This window comes from Lithobates pipiens, unplaced genomic scaffold, assembly GCF_037356315.1.
Source record: "Lithobates pipiens isolate NorthernLeopardFrog02 unplaced genomic scaffold, aLitPip1_a1.2 Scaffold_22, whole genome shotgun sequence".
Lineage (NCBI taxonomy): Eukaryota > Metazoa > Chordata > Amphibia > Anura > Ranidae > Lithobates > Lithobates pipiens.
In genome coordinates this window covers 119,960,551-119,979,193 of record NW_027507784.1, presented here as the reverse complement: position 1 = coordinate 119,979,193, position 18,643 = coordinate 119,960,551, and the positions used below count along the sequence as shown (strand labels likewise).

Below are 18,643 nucleotides of genomic sequence, written 5' to 3'. Positions count from 1 at the left end.
CTACTTAACGCTGCTAGAGCTTGCATCCCAAGTCAATGGAAGCAACAATCTGCTCCAACTGTGGCCCAATGGTTTGCAAGGGTCAATGATATTGAACAAATGGAGGACCTGACTGCTACGATTTGGGACAAATCCAAGGAACATAAGACCAAGTGGTTTTATTGGACCCAGTTCCGCGTCTCGGAGGAATACCTCCACGAGACATAAGCCACATTGAATACCAGAGACTCTTGTTCCTAACCATGGCCGTCGGATGACCTGGAGAGCTGAAGGCGATCCTTGCTATTCCAACCCCTCCACTCTTCCATTACACCACCATCCCTCCCCCTTTCTTTCCCTCTACTCCACACCCCTTTCTCACTCTCTCTCTTTTTCCCCAGAACATCATAGATGATCAGTTCCACCCTCAAAGCGAAGCCCTAGTCCTATACCTACTGGGTATCCGAGTACCTTGTATAATTACAGATCTTTTTCTGTTATATAATCTTGAGTATACTCCTCTTTTGTTCACATACCACTACCTGGTGTCCATGCGTAAGCTACTGTGTTTACACAAAAGGTTCTGTGAAGTTATAGTTTCATTGTCACATACCACTGAATAAAACATTTAATAAATCTGCTTAGACCTGGACAATCGGTGAGAATTCTTTCAGAGCTCTGGAAGCATTCAATGCACACGAGAGTCGTTCAATGAATGCTTAGTTTGAATAGCAGATGAGTTTTGTATACAAGATATGGACAAAGAATATTGCACAACTTAAAGAGAAAGTAGGGAGGGAGGACGGAGGTCATCACATGAGGCATAATTCCTATATAAACATATAGCATCTCAGACATAGTCTAAACTAGTATTTTAGCCGACGGTTGATATTATCTAAAAAACATTATTTAAACTATTGCTGACGTTTTGACTTTGTCTGAATACATAATTTCAAAACCGGTTCTTACCAGACCTTATGTATCCTGTGGACATCGTGACAAACAATACCCTAAAATAAAGATCCTCTGTCAGCTATTTTAAAGTTTTAATCATGTTAACTTGTTCTCCTCCAATACTTCTCATTTAATACATGTCCCAGGGCATCCTCTGAGCGCATATGTTTGTTTATACAAGGTTAGGTTTTGGTTAATCAGTTTTTTCCACACACTTGATATTACCGTAAGTGGGTCTTTTTCAGGGCTTGACAAATTTGCTTTGAATCTAGGAGACTTATTTTTTTTTTTTTTTTAACCTTTTGCCTATTGGTTACTTTCACCTCCTTCCTGCCCAGGCTAATTTTCAGCTTTCAGCACCGCACTTTGATTAACAATTGCGCGGTCATGCAACACTGTATCCAAATTACATTTTTATCATTTTTGTTTGAGACAGAACTTTCTTCTGGTAGTTAGGAGAGATAGGAATAGCTACCTTCCAGTGGAAAGCTGCCACCAACGAAATTGTCTCTACAAAGGCCAATTAATGCACCTGAGACACAATTGCACTAATAAGTGTCTTTCTGCCCATGGGATATAGATTCATCAGGAAAGGCTATAATAACCAATTTATAAAAAGCAAAATAATGGAGGTTGCAGAAATGAATCGTAATGACGTAATCAAAGAGACAGAAACAGGAGTCACCAATGGATTAAGCACCAATTGTCCTTGATTACAACGTACAACATAAAAAGATAAAAAATCATCAAGGGACACTGGCATTTATTATTGGCCAACAGACAGTTGCAAGACGCGCTGCCAAATAAACCCAGATTTGTATATAAAAGAGCACCAACCACCCGGGATAAAGTGGTAAAGAACATTTTCGACCCACCAACAAGCGGTTTTACGGGAAAGAGTTTTTAATCTCTGTAAATGATGTTTCGTGTGTACGAAAACCAAACGCCCAAATGAAAAGAAACATAACTTTATGTCTACAAGTAGAGGGGATATTTACGAGGTCAAAGACTTCAAATGTTGCAATACTGAAGGGGCTGTATATGCCCTAGAATGTAGCTGTGGGTTACAATACATAGGACGCACCAAAAGACCTCGAAGTGCGTATTAAGGAATTGACGTTTGCATACAAGCTCACTGCTCGTGGAGTTTTGTTTGTTTCTGAACGAAATGTGAGTACGTTCACCCTTTGGTTTACAAATAAAGTAATTTGGCTTTACTACGCTATCCGGAATCCTCCCCTTTCTTCTTTCCTTATACTACACATGTACCTATTGGGATAAAAAGACCACCTATTATAATAGATCCATGCCACTGGCCCAGGAGCATGGTATGGAGAATGAAGCAATGTGAACACTGATTTCTATTTCACACATGCGGTTGCCTCATAACCGCAAGGTAAGAGGCCATTTCCACCAGTGTGTATTTTGCTCAGAGGAGAGAATTAATTTAATCTCTGGTACTTTGCACTTTGTGGTTGTTGCACAGAAGAAGAGACTTTATTGTTTTTTGCACAATTTATTGGCACTTTGCACATTGTTCCGTTTATGGAAGAGGACTGTTATTCTTAGCACTTTTTTGCATAATTTTGCACTTTTAGAACAAGTCACTGTATTGTTGCACTTATTTGGAGTGTACGTACTATTATGTCTTTCTGTATATACATGTTTCTAATTTTATTTTGCACGTATACTACTACCGTTAGCATCATTGCATAGTGCTTCTAAACATTTATGAGGTTCAAGTTGTTTTAATCTTTGTCTAACAGCGCTGGGTTTTTATTTTCTGCCAAATGCATGAAAACAAACTTTTTTTATTTTTTTATTTTTTTTTTTGTTATGAAATTTTGCAAATTAAGTCATTTTTCTTCTTTACTAATGTGCCATGATGGGCACTGATGTGTGATGTGTACACTGTCGCTGTCCAGGGGGTAGCGGGCTCTCGGCTACCCAGACCTGACTCCTAGCCCATCCAGGGGGGGAGCTGGAGCACCTGGGGGATCCCCTGTGAGGGGGTGTTCAGCTTGGAGCCATTGCTGAGCCCATTCAGAGACACCAGTTCCTGCTCCAGGGAGTGGGAGTCTCCCCAGACAACTCGATCTACACTCACTGGCCACTTTATTAGGTACACCTTGCTAGTACCGGGTGGAACCCCTTTTTTGCCTTCAGAACTGCTTTCTAATTCTTCATGACATAGATTCAACAAGGTGTTAGAAAAATTCCTTAGAGATTTTGGTCCAAATTGACATGATAGCTTCACACAGTTGCTGCAAATCCCCCATTCCACCACATCCCAAAGGTGCTCTATTGGATTGAGATGGGGGATAGGGATAAATACACTTCACCAGCCACGTTATTAGCTAAACCTGTTCAGTTGCTTGGTGACAAAATTGCTAATCCGCCAATCACACGGCACCAACTCAATGCATTTAGGCATCTAGATGTGCTGAAGTTCAAACAGAGCATCAGAATGGGGAAGAAAGGGGGATTTAAGTGACTTTGAACGTGGCATGGTTGTGCCAGACGGGCTGGTCTGAGTATTTCAAAAACTGCTTATCTACTGGGATTTTTATACACAACAATCTCTAGGATTTACAGAGAATGGTCCAAAAAAGAGAAAATATCCAGTGAGCAGCAGTTGTGTGGAAGAAAATGCCTTATTAATGTTAGGGGCAGACTGGTTTGAGATGATGGAAAGTAGGGGTGCTGAAATTGCATCGCGATTCGGACCGGAAACTTGATTTCCTGGTGACGTCATCCAGACTTGCCCCGCCCCTCCCGGGTGAGTGCTCCGAGCATATTGTTCAAATGACTATTTTAATAAATTCGGTGTTACAGTGAATGATGGATGTGCCCCGTTGTATGTGCTTTTAAAAAAAAAAAAAGTCACTTCGTACCGAATTTCACAAGATGATACATCCCGTTCATGTGAATGCCCGGCCCGGCCTGTCTCTCTCTGCTCTCCTCTAACGTGAGGACTCTTCTGAGTCCTGACGTCAGCGGGGAATTTTCAGCCCCACCCGCCTCTCTTCTGATATGATGGCTATAGTCAGCGGGCAGGGCTGAGGATTTGCCTGCTGACGTCAGGACAGAGGAGAGGGGAGAGAGGTGGGATGGGCCGGGCCTGGCAGCCACACGAGCGGGATGTATTGTCCTGTGAAATTCGGTATGAAGTGACTTTTTTTTTTTTTTTTAAAGCACATACAACCGGGCACATCATTCATTGTAACGCTGCATTTATTGTAATAAAGTCCCTCACATGTACCCAGTGAAGTGAACAGCCTCAGATGATGCACAGAGATGAAAAAAAAATCTCCCTACGTAAGCAGTCCTGCTTAGACTTAGGGGCAGGAATTGGGAGCTCGCCCGCACAGGTGTCCCCAAGGAGAGCGCTTCTCTGACGGGGCACTCGAGAAATGGAGGAGCCACCAGTGCCACTGAGGGACCCCAGAAGAGGAGGATAACCAACTTTTTTGCTTTACTTATTTAAAACAAGGGTTTAGTAACCCTTTAATCTTCAATTTCACCTCCTTTATGACCTATGTACCATTTATTACACCTAAATCTACTCTATCCAGTCTCATTGGCATTTTTTTTTAACCCTTTTCTTCCTTTTTGTTCTTGTAGGTCACCAATGAAATTACCCCAGTGCTGAGTTACTCATACATGGCAGTATTGGTGCCAGTTTTCCTACTGACAGATTACCTGCGTTATAAACCAGTGTTGATTCTGCAAAGCCTCAGTCACATCTCAGTGTGGTTGCTGCTTATCTTTGGTACTGATGTCATCGCCATGCAGTTTATGGAGTTCTTCTACGGCATCACCATGGCAGCTCGTGTCGCCTACTCGTCATACATCTTCTCATTGGTAGCTCCAGCCAGGTACCAAAGGGCAGCAGGATTCTCCCGGTCATCTGTGCTCCTGGGGGTCTTCCTCAGTGCTGTGCTGGGGCAGCTTTGTGTCACATTGGGCGGTGTCCCTTTTCAGACTTTAAACTATATTTCTCTTGGCTTCATGATATTTGGACTGATACTCACCTTGTTTCTGCAGCGCCCCAAAAAAAGCCTTTTCTTCAATAAAAGTGTCTCTAAGCACGAGAATGGAATAAACAATTCGGAGCTGCAAAAGATGAATCCTGAAGGCAAGGCTGGTGGCTGGTGCTCTAGATGGAGAGACTCTGTGTTCATCCGAATGCTTGCCGAGCTCAAAGGAATTTTCCGTCACCCCCAACTACGCCTCTGGTCTCTTTGGTGGATTTTTAACTCTGCTGGCTACTATCTTATGCTGTACTATGTTCAGATCCTGTGGAATGAAATTCACCCTACCAGAGACAACCGAAGGGTATATAATGGGGGTGTTGATGCTGCCTCAACACTTCTTGGTAAGTTTCTGATTGGGCTGTGCAAGATGATATAGAATTCAACAGCCAGCCAGATTGTTAAAGAAGAAGTAAACGCTTGAAAAAATTTTTTTCCCTCCCCTGCAAAGTAAGGGCATAATGTGCTAGTATGCATCGCATACTAGCACATAATGTGACACCTGTGCTCGGGAGCCGCCGGTCACGGCACTGTCTTCTGAAGAAACGGCACGGGTGGTCGTTCCTTCAGAGAGCTTGCGCTGATGATATCGGTGCAGTATACAGTAAATATATCCTACACGGCGCACGTTTAGGAGATATTTACATTATTATATTATATTGTACATATTATTATACACGCTTTATTTGAAAGTACACTTAATTTGTTTTGTCTTGTGTGCAGCCTTAGTAAGAAAAAAAAAAAAAACGGCTCTCGATTCCATACAATAAGATCAGATTGCAGCGGGTGACGTCAGAAGAACGTGGCTCCACCTCCCATACGCGTTACGTCCTACGGGACTTTGTCAGCTGACGAAGTCCTGTAGGACGTTGCGCATACAGAAGATGGAACCATTTGGAACCACATTCTACTGATGTCACCAGCTGCCATCTGATTTTATTGTGTGTAACCGAGAGCACCTCTCCCCTCCATCCCCCCCCCCCCCAAGGCTGTACACAAGACGAAACTAATTGTAAGTATACTTTCAAATAGTGCGTTCACTTATACACAGAGAGCACTTAGATTATGTCCCTTAATGTTTTTTATGACATCGGGATGACAGCTACCTTCTGAGTAATTTGTGACCGGCCTCCATCTACCATTTCTTCCTCCCTGGGAAATCTGCGTATTTTGACCTTTCTGTGTCACAGAGGTCAACTAAGTGAGGTGAGCTAAGCAATATTGGTGTCGGTGGTGGGCTAATTCTCACGAGGAGTTTGGTGTGTTCTGTCCTTTCCGGGATTTTAGGAACAAGGAGTCGCATAGGACCTTTCTGTTTTTGCACCTTATACCTTGAAATGGACGTTTTAAACACATTTATATGCACTGCACATTTTTGATTATCAAATTGGTACAAAATATTGTATTTAAGATTTTCCTTAAAATGATCTCTCGGGGGTTATCTTTTTGTTCGGAAACCATCTTTATTGCTATTAACCACTTCAGCACCGGAAGGTTTTACCCCCTTAATGACCAAGCCATATATTGCGATACGGGGCTGTGTTACTTTAACCACTTTCAGACCGGACCAATTTGCTGGTCAAAGACCAGACCACTTTTTGCGATTCGGCACTGCGTCGCTTTAACTGACAATTGCGCGGTCGTGCGACGTGGCTCCCAAACAAAATTAACGTCCTTTTTTTTCCCACAAATAGAGCTTTCTTTTGGTGGTATTTGATCACCCCTGCGGTTTTTATTTTTTGCGCTATAAACAAAAATAGAGCGATAATTTTGAAAAAAAACGCATTATTTTTTACTTTTTGTAATAAGAAATATCCCCCAAAAATATATAAAAAAACATTTTTTTCCCTCAGTTTAGGCCGATACGTATTCTTCTACATATTTTTGGTAAAAAAAATCGCAATAAGCGATTATTGATTGGTTTGCGCAAAAGTTATAGCGTTTACAAAATAGGGATAGTTTTATAGCATTTTTATTAATTATTTTTTATTATTTTTTTTTTTTTTTACTAGTAATGGCGGCGATCTGCGATTTTTTTATTGTGACTGCGACATTGTGGGGGACCCATCGGACATTTTTGACACATTTTTGGGACCATTGTCATTTATGCAGTAATCACTGCTATATAAATGCAGTGATTCCTGTGTAAATGACACTGGCAGTGAAAGGGTTAACCAGTGGGTGGCAGTGTAGGGGTTAAGTGTTCCTAGGGGTGTGTTACTAACTGTGGGGGGGGTTGGGCTTTCATTTAGTGTACACTGATCTCTGCTCCAATCACATGGAGCAGAGATCAGCGTCACTAGTTGCTAGGCAGAATGGAAAAATGTTGTTTATACAGCATTTCCTCCATTCGGCCGCTCCGTGAGACGATCGCGGGGATGCCCGCGGCGATCGAGTCCGCGGGTCCCGCGACCGGACTCACGGGGGTCCCGACCAGCGCGGGAGCGCGCCGGCGGCGGCACGCTCCCGATGGCACGGCGGCAACGAATATTGGACGTACATGTACGCCAATATGCCTGCCCGTGCCATTCTGTCGACGTACATCGCCGTGCGCTGGTCGGGAAGTGGTTAACTGACAAATGTCCATGCGACACTGTAGATAGATATCCTTGCCCCGCCCCCCCCCCAAATTTCGCTTGGTGCTATTTGATCACCTGTGCGGGTTTTTATTTTTTTGCGCTATAAACAAAAAAAAAAGACTATATATATATATATATATATATATATATATATATATATATATATATATATATATATATATATATAATGTTGATTGGTTTGGGCAAAAGTTAAAATGTCTACAAACTATGGGATAGATTTTATACATATATTTTTTTACTAGTAATGGCGGCGATCAGCCATTTGTAGCGGGACTGCGACATTGCGGCGGACAAATTGGACACCAAGTGACACTTTTGGGGACCAGTGACACCAATACAGTAATCAGTGCTAAAAAAAAAAAAAAAAAAAATTGCACTGGCAGGGAAGGGGTTAACACCAAGGCGATCAAAGGGTTAAATGTGTTCCCTCAGTGTGCTTATTAACTGTGTGGGAGATGGACTCACTGCAGGAACAGAGAGATCTCTGTTCCTGATTAGCGGAAAGCACAGATCTCTCTGTTCCTGTCTGACAGAAGGACGGTCTGCTTTCTTTACATCGGCAGACCATCGTTCTGTCATTCCCCAGAACAATTGCGGGAGGCCGGCAGCCATCCAGGCCACTGGGCCTGCTGATTGCCTCCCACTGTGTCCAATCACATTGGAAGCAGGTCTGCGGTGGCAAATTTACAGGTACGTTGTTTCACGCAGCTGGGCCTCCCTGCCGCAATATGTGGGCAGTGCAGAACTGGTTAATAAGGACTATGGTTGTCTCCTTCCACTAGCACAAAACTCTAGGAAAATAAAAACTAGAATAAATGGGGTCTGCTATTGCTGAACTTTCACTGTCATGGACTCCAAAACAATCGGAGCATCTGGTTGACCTGTACATGTGTTGTTGCAGAAGATGATGCATAGAATGGAAAGTAGCAGAGTTGGTAACTCCTTTGTCCTTGGTCTCCAGGAGCCGTGACCTCTTTTGCTGCTGGCTATGTGAAGATTCGCTGGAGTCTGTGGTCAGAATTGGTCATCGGGTCAGTAACTGCCTTGCAGGCTGGACTTCTCCTACTAATGAACACGACTACAAATATCTGGGTGTGTTATGTGGCTTATGTTCTATTCCGGAGTTCCTACCAGTTTCTGGTTCCCCTCGCAATGTAAGTGTCTTTTATGTTTAGATTGGATACCCTGACATTTTAGCAACCTAGAGCCTTACCGCTGTCTGAGGAAGTCCCAGTCTAACATGCATGTCACATTGGCACTTTTCCTCTATAGCGGCTTTGACAGTTCATATTAATCAATATACTTTTAAGTAAAATCAGTTTTGCACGTTTAAGTTCCTATCGGAATTTTGCAAAGTCAGAAAGTTCTTCAGGTTATATAATTTCTTGCATGAGACATTGCACGAGGCACAGAGAGAACACAGTACTGGAACCGATATGAATTCTGGCAACTGTCCTAAGGTTGTTTAAAGCGGGAGTCCGCCGGGACTCCGCGTTTTTTTTTTTTTTTTTTTTTTTTTTTTTTTTTTAAAGCCAGCAGCTACAAATACTGCAGCTGCTGACTTTTAAAATAGTGACACTTACCTGTCCAGCGCGCCCGCGATGTCGGCACCCGAAGCCGATATCTAGATAGTCTCTCGGGTGCTGCCGCCGCCATCTTGGGTATGGGAATCAGGAAATGGAGCCTTTCGGCTTCATTTCCCAGTTCCCTACTGCGCATGCGCGAGTCGCGCTGAGCAATAAGGACGGTCCCCGCTGCCTCTGCCTCAAGGCTCCACTTCCTGATTCCCATACCCAAGATGGCGGCGGCAGCACCTGAGAGACGATCGAGAGATCGGCTTCGGGTGCCGACATCACGGGCGCGCTGGGCGGGTAAGTGTCCTTATTTTAAAAGTCAGCAGCTGCAGTATTTGTAGCTGCTGGCTTTAAAAAAAAAAAAAAAAAAAACGGCGGAACTCCCGCTTTAAGATAAAGAACCTTCTGTGTGTGTAGCAGCCTCCCCAGCACCCCCTGATACTTACCTGAGCACTATCTCTCTCCAGCGCCGTCCACAAATGTCTAAGCCGTCCGGGACACTCCTCCTGACTGACTGACTTTGACAGCCACGGAAGCTAATGCCCCACTGCTGTGTCTCAGCCAATCAGGGGAGAGAGGGGGTGGAGCCGAGGCTTTGCTTTGTGTCTGAATGGATACACTGGGCTGTGACTTGGCTGTAGTGCCCTCATAGAAAGCTGCTGGCTGTGGGGGCACTCGATAGGAGGGATGGCCCAGGAGCAGCAAAGAGGGACCTGAGAAGAGGAGGATCCAGGCTGTTCTGTGCAAAATCAACTGCACAGAGGAGGTTAGTATGACATGTTTGTTATTTAAAAAAAAATAAACGAGACTTTACAATCACTTTTTATATGTACCTTGATTGTGTCTGGCTGGAGTGTGTTGAAAGTTGACATGTCGTTGTTTTGTTTATACCTACTAATGGTCATTGTTTTGTTAACTTAAACTTTGTTTCAGCTTTCAGATTGCAAGCTCTTTGTCCAAGGAACTTTGTGCATTGGTGTTTGGGGTTAACACTTTCTTTGCTACAGTATTGAAGTCTATAATTACTTTTATGATTGCTGACAAAAGAGGCTTGGCACTTTCCGTACACCCCCAGGTAATATAGAAGTGGTTGTACAACAAAGTCCTAACATAGTTTAGCTTGAGACATTGTGTAAACAGATAGTTACTTTACTTATGAATAGCTATTTCTCTCAAGCTTGGCGCACACGGGCCAAATGTCGGGCGACATTGGCTGGTTCAAAGATCGGTCAACATTTGGCCCGTGCTAATGGCTGAGAGCGCTAACAGGGGGGCCATCCCTCTGTCAGAACACAATAAAACAGCAGGAGAGATCGCTGTACTAATCCTGAGTCATTAATAACAGAAAGGAAAGCTGCTCATAGTGTAGCTTGTAGCCGGCTCCATTTTATGTGTCCTTAATGGCATGAACATATTTTTCAAATGGCTACACTATGAGGAGCTTTTCTTTCTTTCCTGATTTTACAAATCTTGTTTGGCCACATTGGAGGATGGCACCCCCCCCCCCCCCCTTCTTTTTTTTTTTGTTGTTTTTTTTATCCCTTTCACATAACTGTTATTTTCACTATGCACTGGAGTGAAGAATCATTTGGACTTCATGGACTTTACCAATATAATTTGATCACTGTATTTATCATTTGTTACATGCATATGTTCATAAGAGTAATTTATATCACATGATTTGGTTCTATAGAGCATGGTATGACATGTATTAATTTCTATTTCACATTTTGACTTTATGGTTACACTACGGGCTGCTCACATTTATTTATTTCATTCATTTTAAATTGACATTCATTTGGTTGGTTCCAGAGTACGCGGCTAAGAGGTCATACCTTGTTTTCACAATATCTTAAAAAGGGTGCACTGTGATCCTAATCACTTAGAAAAGCACCACAATGCATAAGTATAGTAGATGCCAGGGAACATGCACCACAATGGAACATGCCTTGTGTTGTGGTGGGCAGGGAGGAAAAAAAAAAAAAGGTGCACGTCTGGCTTTATCATTGCCGCGGGTCGACAGATTATTCTTGTTGAACTGGCTGCTCTAATATAGCACACATTAACGTGCATAATACCACATATCACGTAAAGGGGTTGTAAACCCTAAAAAAATAAAAAAATAAATGCGATGCATAGTAGACCATTATGCTTTACCTTTGCAGGGAATGAAAGAGGAAGTAAACTCATCAGGGTTTACTTCCTCTTTAAACCGTGCAGGTTTTGGAGATATCTAGTGTAGCTGTACCTAATTATATGCTTGCCTGTAGTAAAAAGTGGTTGTAAAGGGTTTACAATCCAATTTTTTTTTTTTTTTTTTTTTTTTTTATCAACCAGTTTTATTTCACTTACAGTGCATACATGTAATATTGTACATTTCCAAACATGGAACATATACAAAGCTTCCACTAACAATTGTATCTTCATCTTAGATCTTCGATATCACATCATAGTTTATGCATGAGATAAATAAGGTGAAAAGTGTCAGTGTTTTGGTTTGCTTCACTACCCATGTGCTTGGAGATCTACATTCCGTTTACTTTGCTGTGTGTAGTGCAAGAATCAGGTTATAAACAAGTGTTAGACTCCTGCAGCCACCTATCCCAAATTTTATAGTATATCTCAGGACATCCTCTATTGGTGTATATAAATATTTGGAATCTTACTATCTGTGTCCAGAGTCCCTGTACTTTGGGACATGACGACAATAAGTGAATAAATGTGCCAGTCTCCCTTCCACACATTTGGCACAAAGTGGACTGGGAGTTTCTGTACCTGGCGACCCTGAGGGGGGTAAGGTACGCTTGATGGATTATGTAAATTTGGGTCAGTCTGCCTGAAAGTTTTGGCGATGCCGCTTTACGGAATTCCAGAACTTCCTCCCATTCCCCATCCTCGATAGGTCCCACTGCCCTTTCCCAACAAGGCTTAAGGCCATAAGCTATTTTAGCTGCTACTGGGGGGTTTACAATCATTTTAACATGTATGCAGTAACACATGACGTTGGAATGAAATGTTGACATTCATACAGGCATAATGTTCTGTACACCCATGCAAAGGGCCATCTTTACCCGGACAGGAGGTACAGATGTTCCTTGCAGGTAGCCTGTTCAGATCATTGACAATCAGGCAGCTGCAGGCATCCTCAAATACACATTCTCAAGTGTACATCCATGCAGTACTGATATACAGATGAGAATGGAGACTGACTGCGTTCTGATCTATGAATCAGTCCCGAACAGACGTACACTCAGGCATATGCTGAGAGATCTGTGCAGTCCTCTGCCTGTCATTGAACCAGCTGAATCAAACACCTGGGCCTCTTGTGCAGGTAAATACGGCCCTTTTCATGGAACAGTATGCCCATATGAATAAGGCCTTGATAGGTTGGTCTGTACTGCTGGCCATGTGATGTGTGGACTTAGGAGGACCTATCGATCTCCTGGCCCTATAGAAGTGTAGCGGCCATAACCCTTTGCAGGGCGGCCTTAACTTTATGGGCTTACCGGTTACCTGCGCTTGGCTTGTTCTTCCACGTCTAGGGGTTCCCAGGGTTGATACCCAACAACTTTGGATGCTGACACCAATAAAGTCCTTTTGAAAGGTTTTTATTTGCAGGGGTAACGACCATAAACACAGTCTCGTATAGGAACAGAGGGCAAGGGTGAAGAACTCAGGCACCTTGAACTGCAGACATAACAAAGTCTCTTGTACCACCCAGAGAGTAGCCACTCGCAGCTGGGCGCTTCAAGGCTGAACAAATCTCTAGCCAGAGATTATGGCAGACAGCACCTTGATTCAGAACTCGTAAAATCTCTGACCTTGAACAAGTTGTAACTGAAAGTGAACAGGAACCCTTTTCCTCAGTACCTGGAACGTTCTCGGTCTCCTTGTTAGTACTAGGAAAAGCGTGGATTCGTCAATGTCCTTCCCAACTCAGTAACCAGGCACTTCTCAGGATGCCAGCTTGTTGGCCCTCTGAAGAGTCCTCCCCCGGTCACCTTCACGAGCTGTGGTGCCCCTCTAAGCCGAGAGCACACCCGGACACCTTGAATCCTCCCTCAGATACTGCGCCTCGGACCAACCGGTTCTGAGACTCGGGAACAGACGGATCCCTACCCCAGACCAGGCAGGTCTAGTGGGGTTAACCAACCGAAGCATGTTGCGGAGTGTCGAGCGATCCCGTGACCGGGACCCCTTGCGGGGCTACCCCAGTCCAGAATCGGGAACAGACCGCTAGGGCCTCACGAACGAACCACCCGTAACACGTGACCTCAACCTCTTAAGTACCCCTCCCCAGCGGGGCACCTCTTAAGTACCCCTCCCTCAGCGGGGCACGGCACACCCACTGATTGGCTCAGAGGAAGCTGATACCCAAAACGTCCAACCAGGCCTGGTTCTGGCCTGTCGTGTGCACCTCACTGTACACATGACCAAGCAGAACTCTAACACAGCCCAGCCAAACTGATGTTAAAGTTAACCTACACAATTAACCCTCAGAACCCCACTTCTGTTCTGAGGCAAAAACTACATTTACAATCGAATGACACTTTGTCCAAAATGTCATCCGCTACAGAAGTCTATTGGGCTCTATTGTGCAGGCTGCAGGAACTAGTTCTCAGAAAATATGTGCATTTTTCTTCAGTAAATTGTGCAATATGTAGGAGCAACAAATAAATTATCAATGTGAGACTTGTGATTGCTGATTATCTGTGGAGATTCCTTCAGGTCTGCTCTAGGAGTAGTGCAGCATTTTTAACATTGTGTGGCTACAAATGTGACAGGTATCACCATTTTTTGTTAATCCCAAGGCTTGGTGCCTGATGGCATCAGTGCCAGGACAAGGTCATCCAGTGCCCAGGGCAAAGATGCCAAGCTGCGCCCCATACCCCCACCCTATTTATGATGTGCAAGCTTAGGGAATCCTACACCCAGCAGTCACACACTTGTCAATATCACTGTCACTGTCACTACTCCTGTCAGCCTTGTAACAGAAGAAAGGCACCCTAATCCCTAAAGTAAACCATTGTGCCCAGGGCAGCTGTCTCTCCTGCCCACCCCTTGTCCTGGCCCTGGATTTAGGCCAGTGCCATCCACAACCATCATACCCAGCGGAAAGCACATGCAGAGCAGTTCCTGGAGAGTTTGTTTTGCAGTGAGATGTTCCCCATCAGCTCACAACACCTTCCTACCACACAGCTTCTGCTTCTGCCTCACACAGAAACTAAATTCACTCCACCAACACAAGCCAGCTAGTGATGCCGCCTACTCCTGAATGATGCAGACAGGTAGGCAAACGTCTGAGGTCCAATGCACTTTATTTGGTCCCAGAAATGTATATAGGTAGCATTTATCAGTTAATAGTCTTCAATGACCAGTTTGACTTTGGAAAGAACCCTCGCCGATAAGGATGATCTCAAAAGGGCAGCACAGACACATTAGCCACATATTGTTCTTGTAATTTTTGACATCTACCTGCTCCCACTTCTGCTTGCATCGCCTAGACAATCAGAGTGGACATTTTTGTAGCTGCTGACTTTTAATTTTCCCACCGGTGACAATGTCCTCTGTAAGGACTTTTGACCTCTATAATTGTTCTGAATTAGTGATTCATTAAGTGGTAAAGCAATAAAAGCCTTTAGGCAGTCTATAGATAAGTAGGTGTTTTTCATTCAGTGTGGATGGGGGAATCCTCCACACTGAGCTTTTATATTTTATTCTGGTAGCTGGGAGACTTCCCCTCTGTCAGAATACACTTCAGCTTTAGCCTGTAGCGCTGATTGAGTGGGGAATATCCAACAGTCTACCAATCGCCTTCTGTACAACCTCCCTGCCCATTTGGTCCCTGCTAAACTGGCTGAATTTCAATCGATTTTATGGCCGGCTTTACACTAGTTGGCAACTGCGACTTCTATATTTCTATACTAGCAAAGGATTTACCCCCTTCCTGGCCAGGCCTTTTTTTGCGATACGACACTGACTGCGTCGCTTTAACTGACAATTGCGATATTGTACACAATCAAAATTTGTCCATTCCCCCCCATAAATAGAGCTTTATTTTGGTATTTGATCAATGCTGCAGTTTTTATTTTTTGTGCTATAAACAACAAAGAAAGCGACAATTTTAGAAAAAAAAAACATTTTTTTGCTATAATAAATATCCCCAATTGAAAAGAAAACATTCATCAGTTTAGGCCAATATGTATTCTGCTACATATTTTTGGTAAAATAAATAAAATTTACAATAAGCATATATTGATTGGTTTGCACAAAAGTTATAGCGTCTACAAAATAGGGGATAGATTTTATGGCTTTTTTTTTTGGTTACTAGTAATGGCGGTGATCAGGGATTTTTAGCAGGACTGTGGCGGACAGATTGGACACTCTTTTTTTTGGGACGATTGACATTTATACAGTGATCAGTGCTATAAAAATGCACTGATTACTGTATAAATGACACTGGCAGGGAATGGGTTAACACTAGGGGCCGATCAAGGGGTTATATGTGTTCCCTGGGAGGTGTTTTTAACTGGGGGATTGAGTCTGACTGGAGGTGGAGCGTGATCGCTGTTCCTAATCACTAGGAACAGCAGATCTCTCTCTTCTCCCCTGTCAGAACAGAAATCTGTCTGTTTACATTGACAGATCCCCCATTTTGGCTCTCTGTGGATCGATCGCAGGTGGCTGGCGGACATCGCAGCCGCCGACCACGAGTATCGGCTCCAGCGTCCTACACCTATGGCGGTTTGCGCAGCTGTGCCAACCTGTCAACGTATAACGTTGGTCAACAGGTTAAACAAAAATAAAGAACTGTAAGGGCCAGTGCTCATTACATGCAGTCCAGTATGTTGTGTGTTTTTTTTTTTTTTTTTTTTTTTTTTTTTTCTGCATCGAAATCGCATGGCTAGTAGGTTATATAGTTTTCAAAGGCCTAGTTCACACCATTGCTGTCAGTTCCAGTGCGTTCCTGTTTCAGGAAAAAAAAAAGTAGGACATGCTGCATTTTTTTCTGCACTGAATTGTACTGGAATGCAGTAAAATGCACCGAATGCACCTAACTGCACCAAAAAATGCGCTTGGACTCACATGTCCTTAAGGTGAAGAAAAAAGAGGGGAAAATCGCACTGGAACGCATCAAAAATGCATATGCTAGAAAGAATCCAGACTGTGTGTTCTCACCACAAACACACTCCAAATTGTCCTGGGTGCGTTTCTGCATGTGCGTTAACGTGTTTTTTATGTGTTTACAAGTGCATTCCAGATGCTTGTTTTTTTTTTTTTCACTGTACTGGGGTCTGATGTGTTTTTGATGCGTTCTACTGCATTTTTTATGCATTTTACCACGTTCCAGTACAGTCCAGTGCAGGAAAAATGCAACATGTTTTACTTTTACTTTTTTTTTCCTGGACCTGGAAAGCCCTGGAGATGACCGCACACTGTGAACTATGCAATTGATGCAGAAAAAAATACTCTGGACTGGCCTAAATACACAATGGGGCATTTGAATAATAACTGAACAAAGGAGGATGAACCAGTATCCCAGAACACGTTCAATTCTAAGCTTTCCTTTTCCATTGCAAGGTAACAAACTATAACCAGACAGGCTGCTATTTATAACACCAATGAGTTTCCTCTTGATTATGCAGCATTCAGTATTAGATGTGTGCACAACATAACTTTAGTGACTCTGCACATGGCACCAGCGCAGTATGCGAACACCACATCAAATCAAGGTTTCTGATTGTACATTGCCTTCATTGAAAATGATTATATGTATGTGTAGCAGCATTTTGACACTTACACTTTTTTTTTTTCCTCCCTCTCTCAGTTTTATGTTTATTTTGGCTACTTTACAGTGCTGGCTGTCGTGTACCTTGGAGCATCTGTCTGGGTTATCATCCAACACAACCGAAGGAAGAACACTAAAGCAGATGCCCAGGACCAGCCAGAAACAGCCGATGAACAAAAGGGGGCAACTAATAACGTTCCTAACAAAGAGTCCCAAGCATGAAAGTCTCTTCATAGCCAGACTTAGGCAGACTTTTACAGTGTTGGCCCGGGCACAGCCAGCTTGTGCTGCAAACAGGGTTACTGTTGTTAGTGGGTACGTTTTAGGAATAGAGAAACCAGGCTGTGCTAGTATCGAGCTATAAACTGTAAGCACAATGTGCGATCTTTCCCTCTTGCAGTATCCATCGATGCAGGAGCACTTCATTGGGCATAGCCTTGAGTCATTCAATGTGGATGCTGCCTGGAGGACAGGTGACAAGTGATTGCATTCAATGCAGTGACGTACCGCTAAAGACTCTCAGGAATTTGGTTCTGGTTTGCCAAGGAACAGATGATTTTCATGTATGATGTGAACAGACCTTTAATAGAATAAGCCTGTAAGACCTAGAAAACCGTTTCTTCTCACTGCACATATTTTAGCAGATTTCTTTCACCAAGTTCTCCCTCATAACCTCTGAATCACTGTCGTGTTTTTTTTTTTTTCTTCTAAATGTTATTTTTATTGAGCTCAGTCACTGTAGTTTTTAATCATTGCACTACTTGGATTTCTTAACGTAATTATTTAATAGGACTGTGTGATATGCAATTACACATTTGGTTACTTACTGCACTTTACATTGTTTTGTTAAAACTCCAGGCAAAAACTTTTTCTTCATTTTGGACAGAAGGGTCATGAGATAGATCCTGTCGTTTTTGTTTGTTTTGTTTTTTGTGTTTTTTTGTGTTTTTTTTTATTTTTTTAGTGTGTTTTTATTTGCTGAGCTTTCCCCCTTGTTTCTTTCCATGCTGACACAGAGACTTGATTGACGTTGATGGTACACATTCTACTGTGACACATAAGGGTCACAGGTCACAGGCATAACCAGGAGCTGTGAAGTAAAAGTATAAGCTGTCATTTCTGTAAATACAATTTGGTAGGGCATTGTAAGAAATACTAGGAGTAAACAAGCGATGGGCTCCCTCTACAGGGGAAAAAGTGCACTTAGTTTTTCTAGATCTTTATGTACAGTGAATTTTGATGCATAAAGGAAACGCAGCTGTGCTGTGTACACTGCTTCATACCTCTGGAACACTTGGACCAAAATAAAATAAACTGAGAGCTTTGTTGGAATTGTTTGTGTGTTATTGCTTGTGAATTTTACTTGAATTGCACCCAACATTATAATTGTATTAGCTAGTGTTCAAGGCGTAAAGCCATCCATTCATGAATTGAAATGCGGCCAGTTCTACAGGGACCAGGGGAATTTCAATCCATCTATGGACATCCTGATGTACAACCAGCCTGTCGTGTGCTGGATTATTAGTGCCGCCTGCTATAGCTGGCAACACTAATCATTGTGTTCTGCTGGCAGGGAAGACTTCCTGCCTACAGAAGACAGTATAGCACTACATGGTGGAAGAAAAGAAAATTACATAATTCTTTGGCCTGAAGTAAGCAACAGATCGTTGTTTTCAAACACTGAATGAGGGATGGCTCTGAGAATAGAAGTCC

At 43.1% G+C, this 18,643-nt stretch overlaps 1 protein-coding gene across 1 annotated transcript in view; it reads left to right on the top strand.

Moving 5' to 3' along the window:
• SLC19A1 (solute carrier family 19 member 1) overlaps nt 1–18,262 on the top strand; it is a 29,876-nt gene extending 11,614 nt beyond the window's left edge. The window contains exons 3-6 of the mRNA XM_077448147.1: nt 4,558–5,311; nt 8,529–8,721; nt 10,075–10,216; nt 16,970–18,262. Coding sequence (XP_077304273.1) covers nt 4,558–5,311; nt 8,529–8,721; nt 10,075–10,216; nt 16,970–17,152 — 1,272 coding nt within the window. The 3' untranslated portion in view covers nt 17,153–18,262. The remainder of the gene's footprint in view (nt 1–4,557; nt 5,312–8,528; nt 8,722–10,074; nt 10,217–16,969) is intronic.
• The last annotated feature ends 381 nt before the right edge of the window (nt 18,263–18,643 follow it).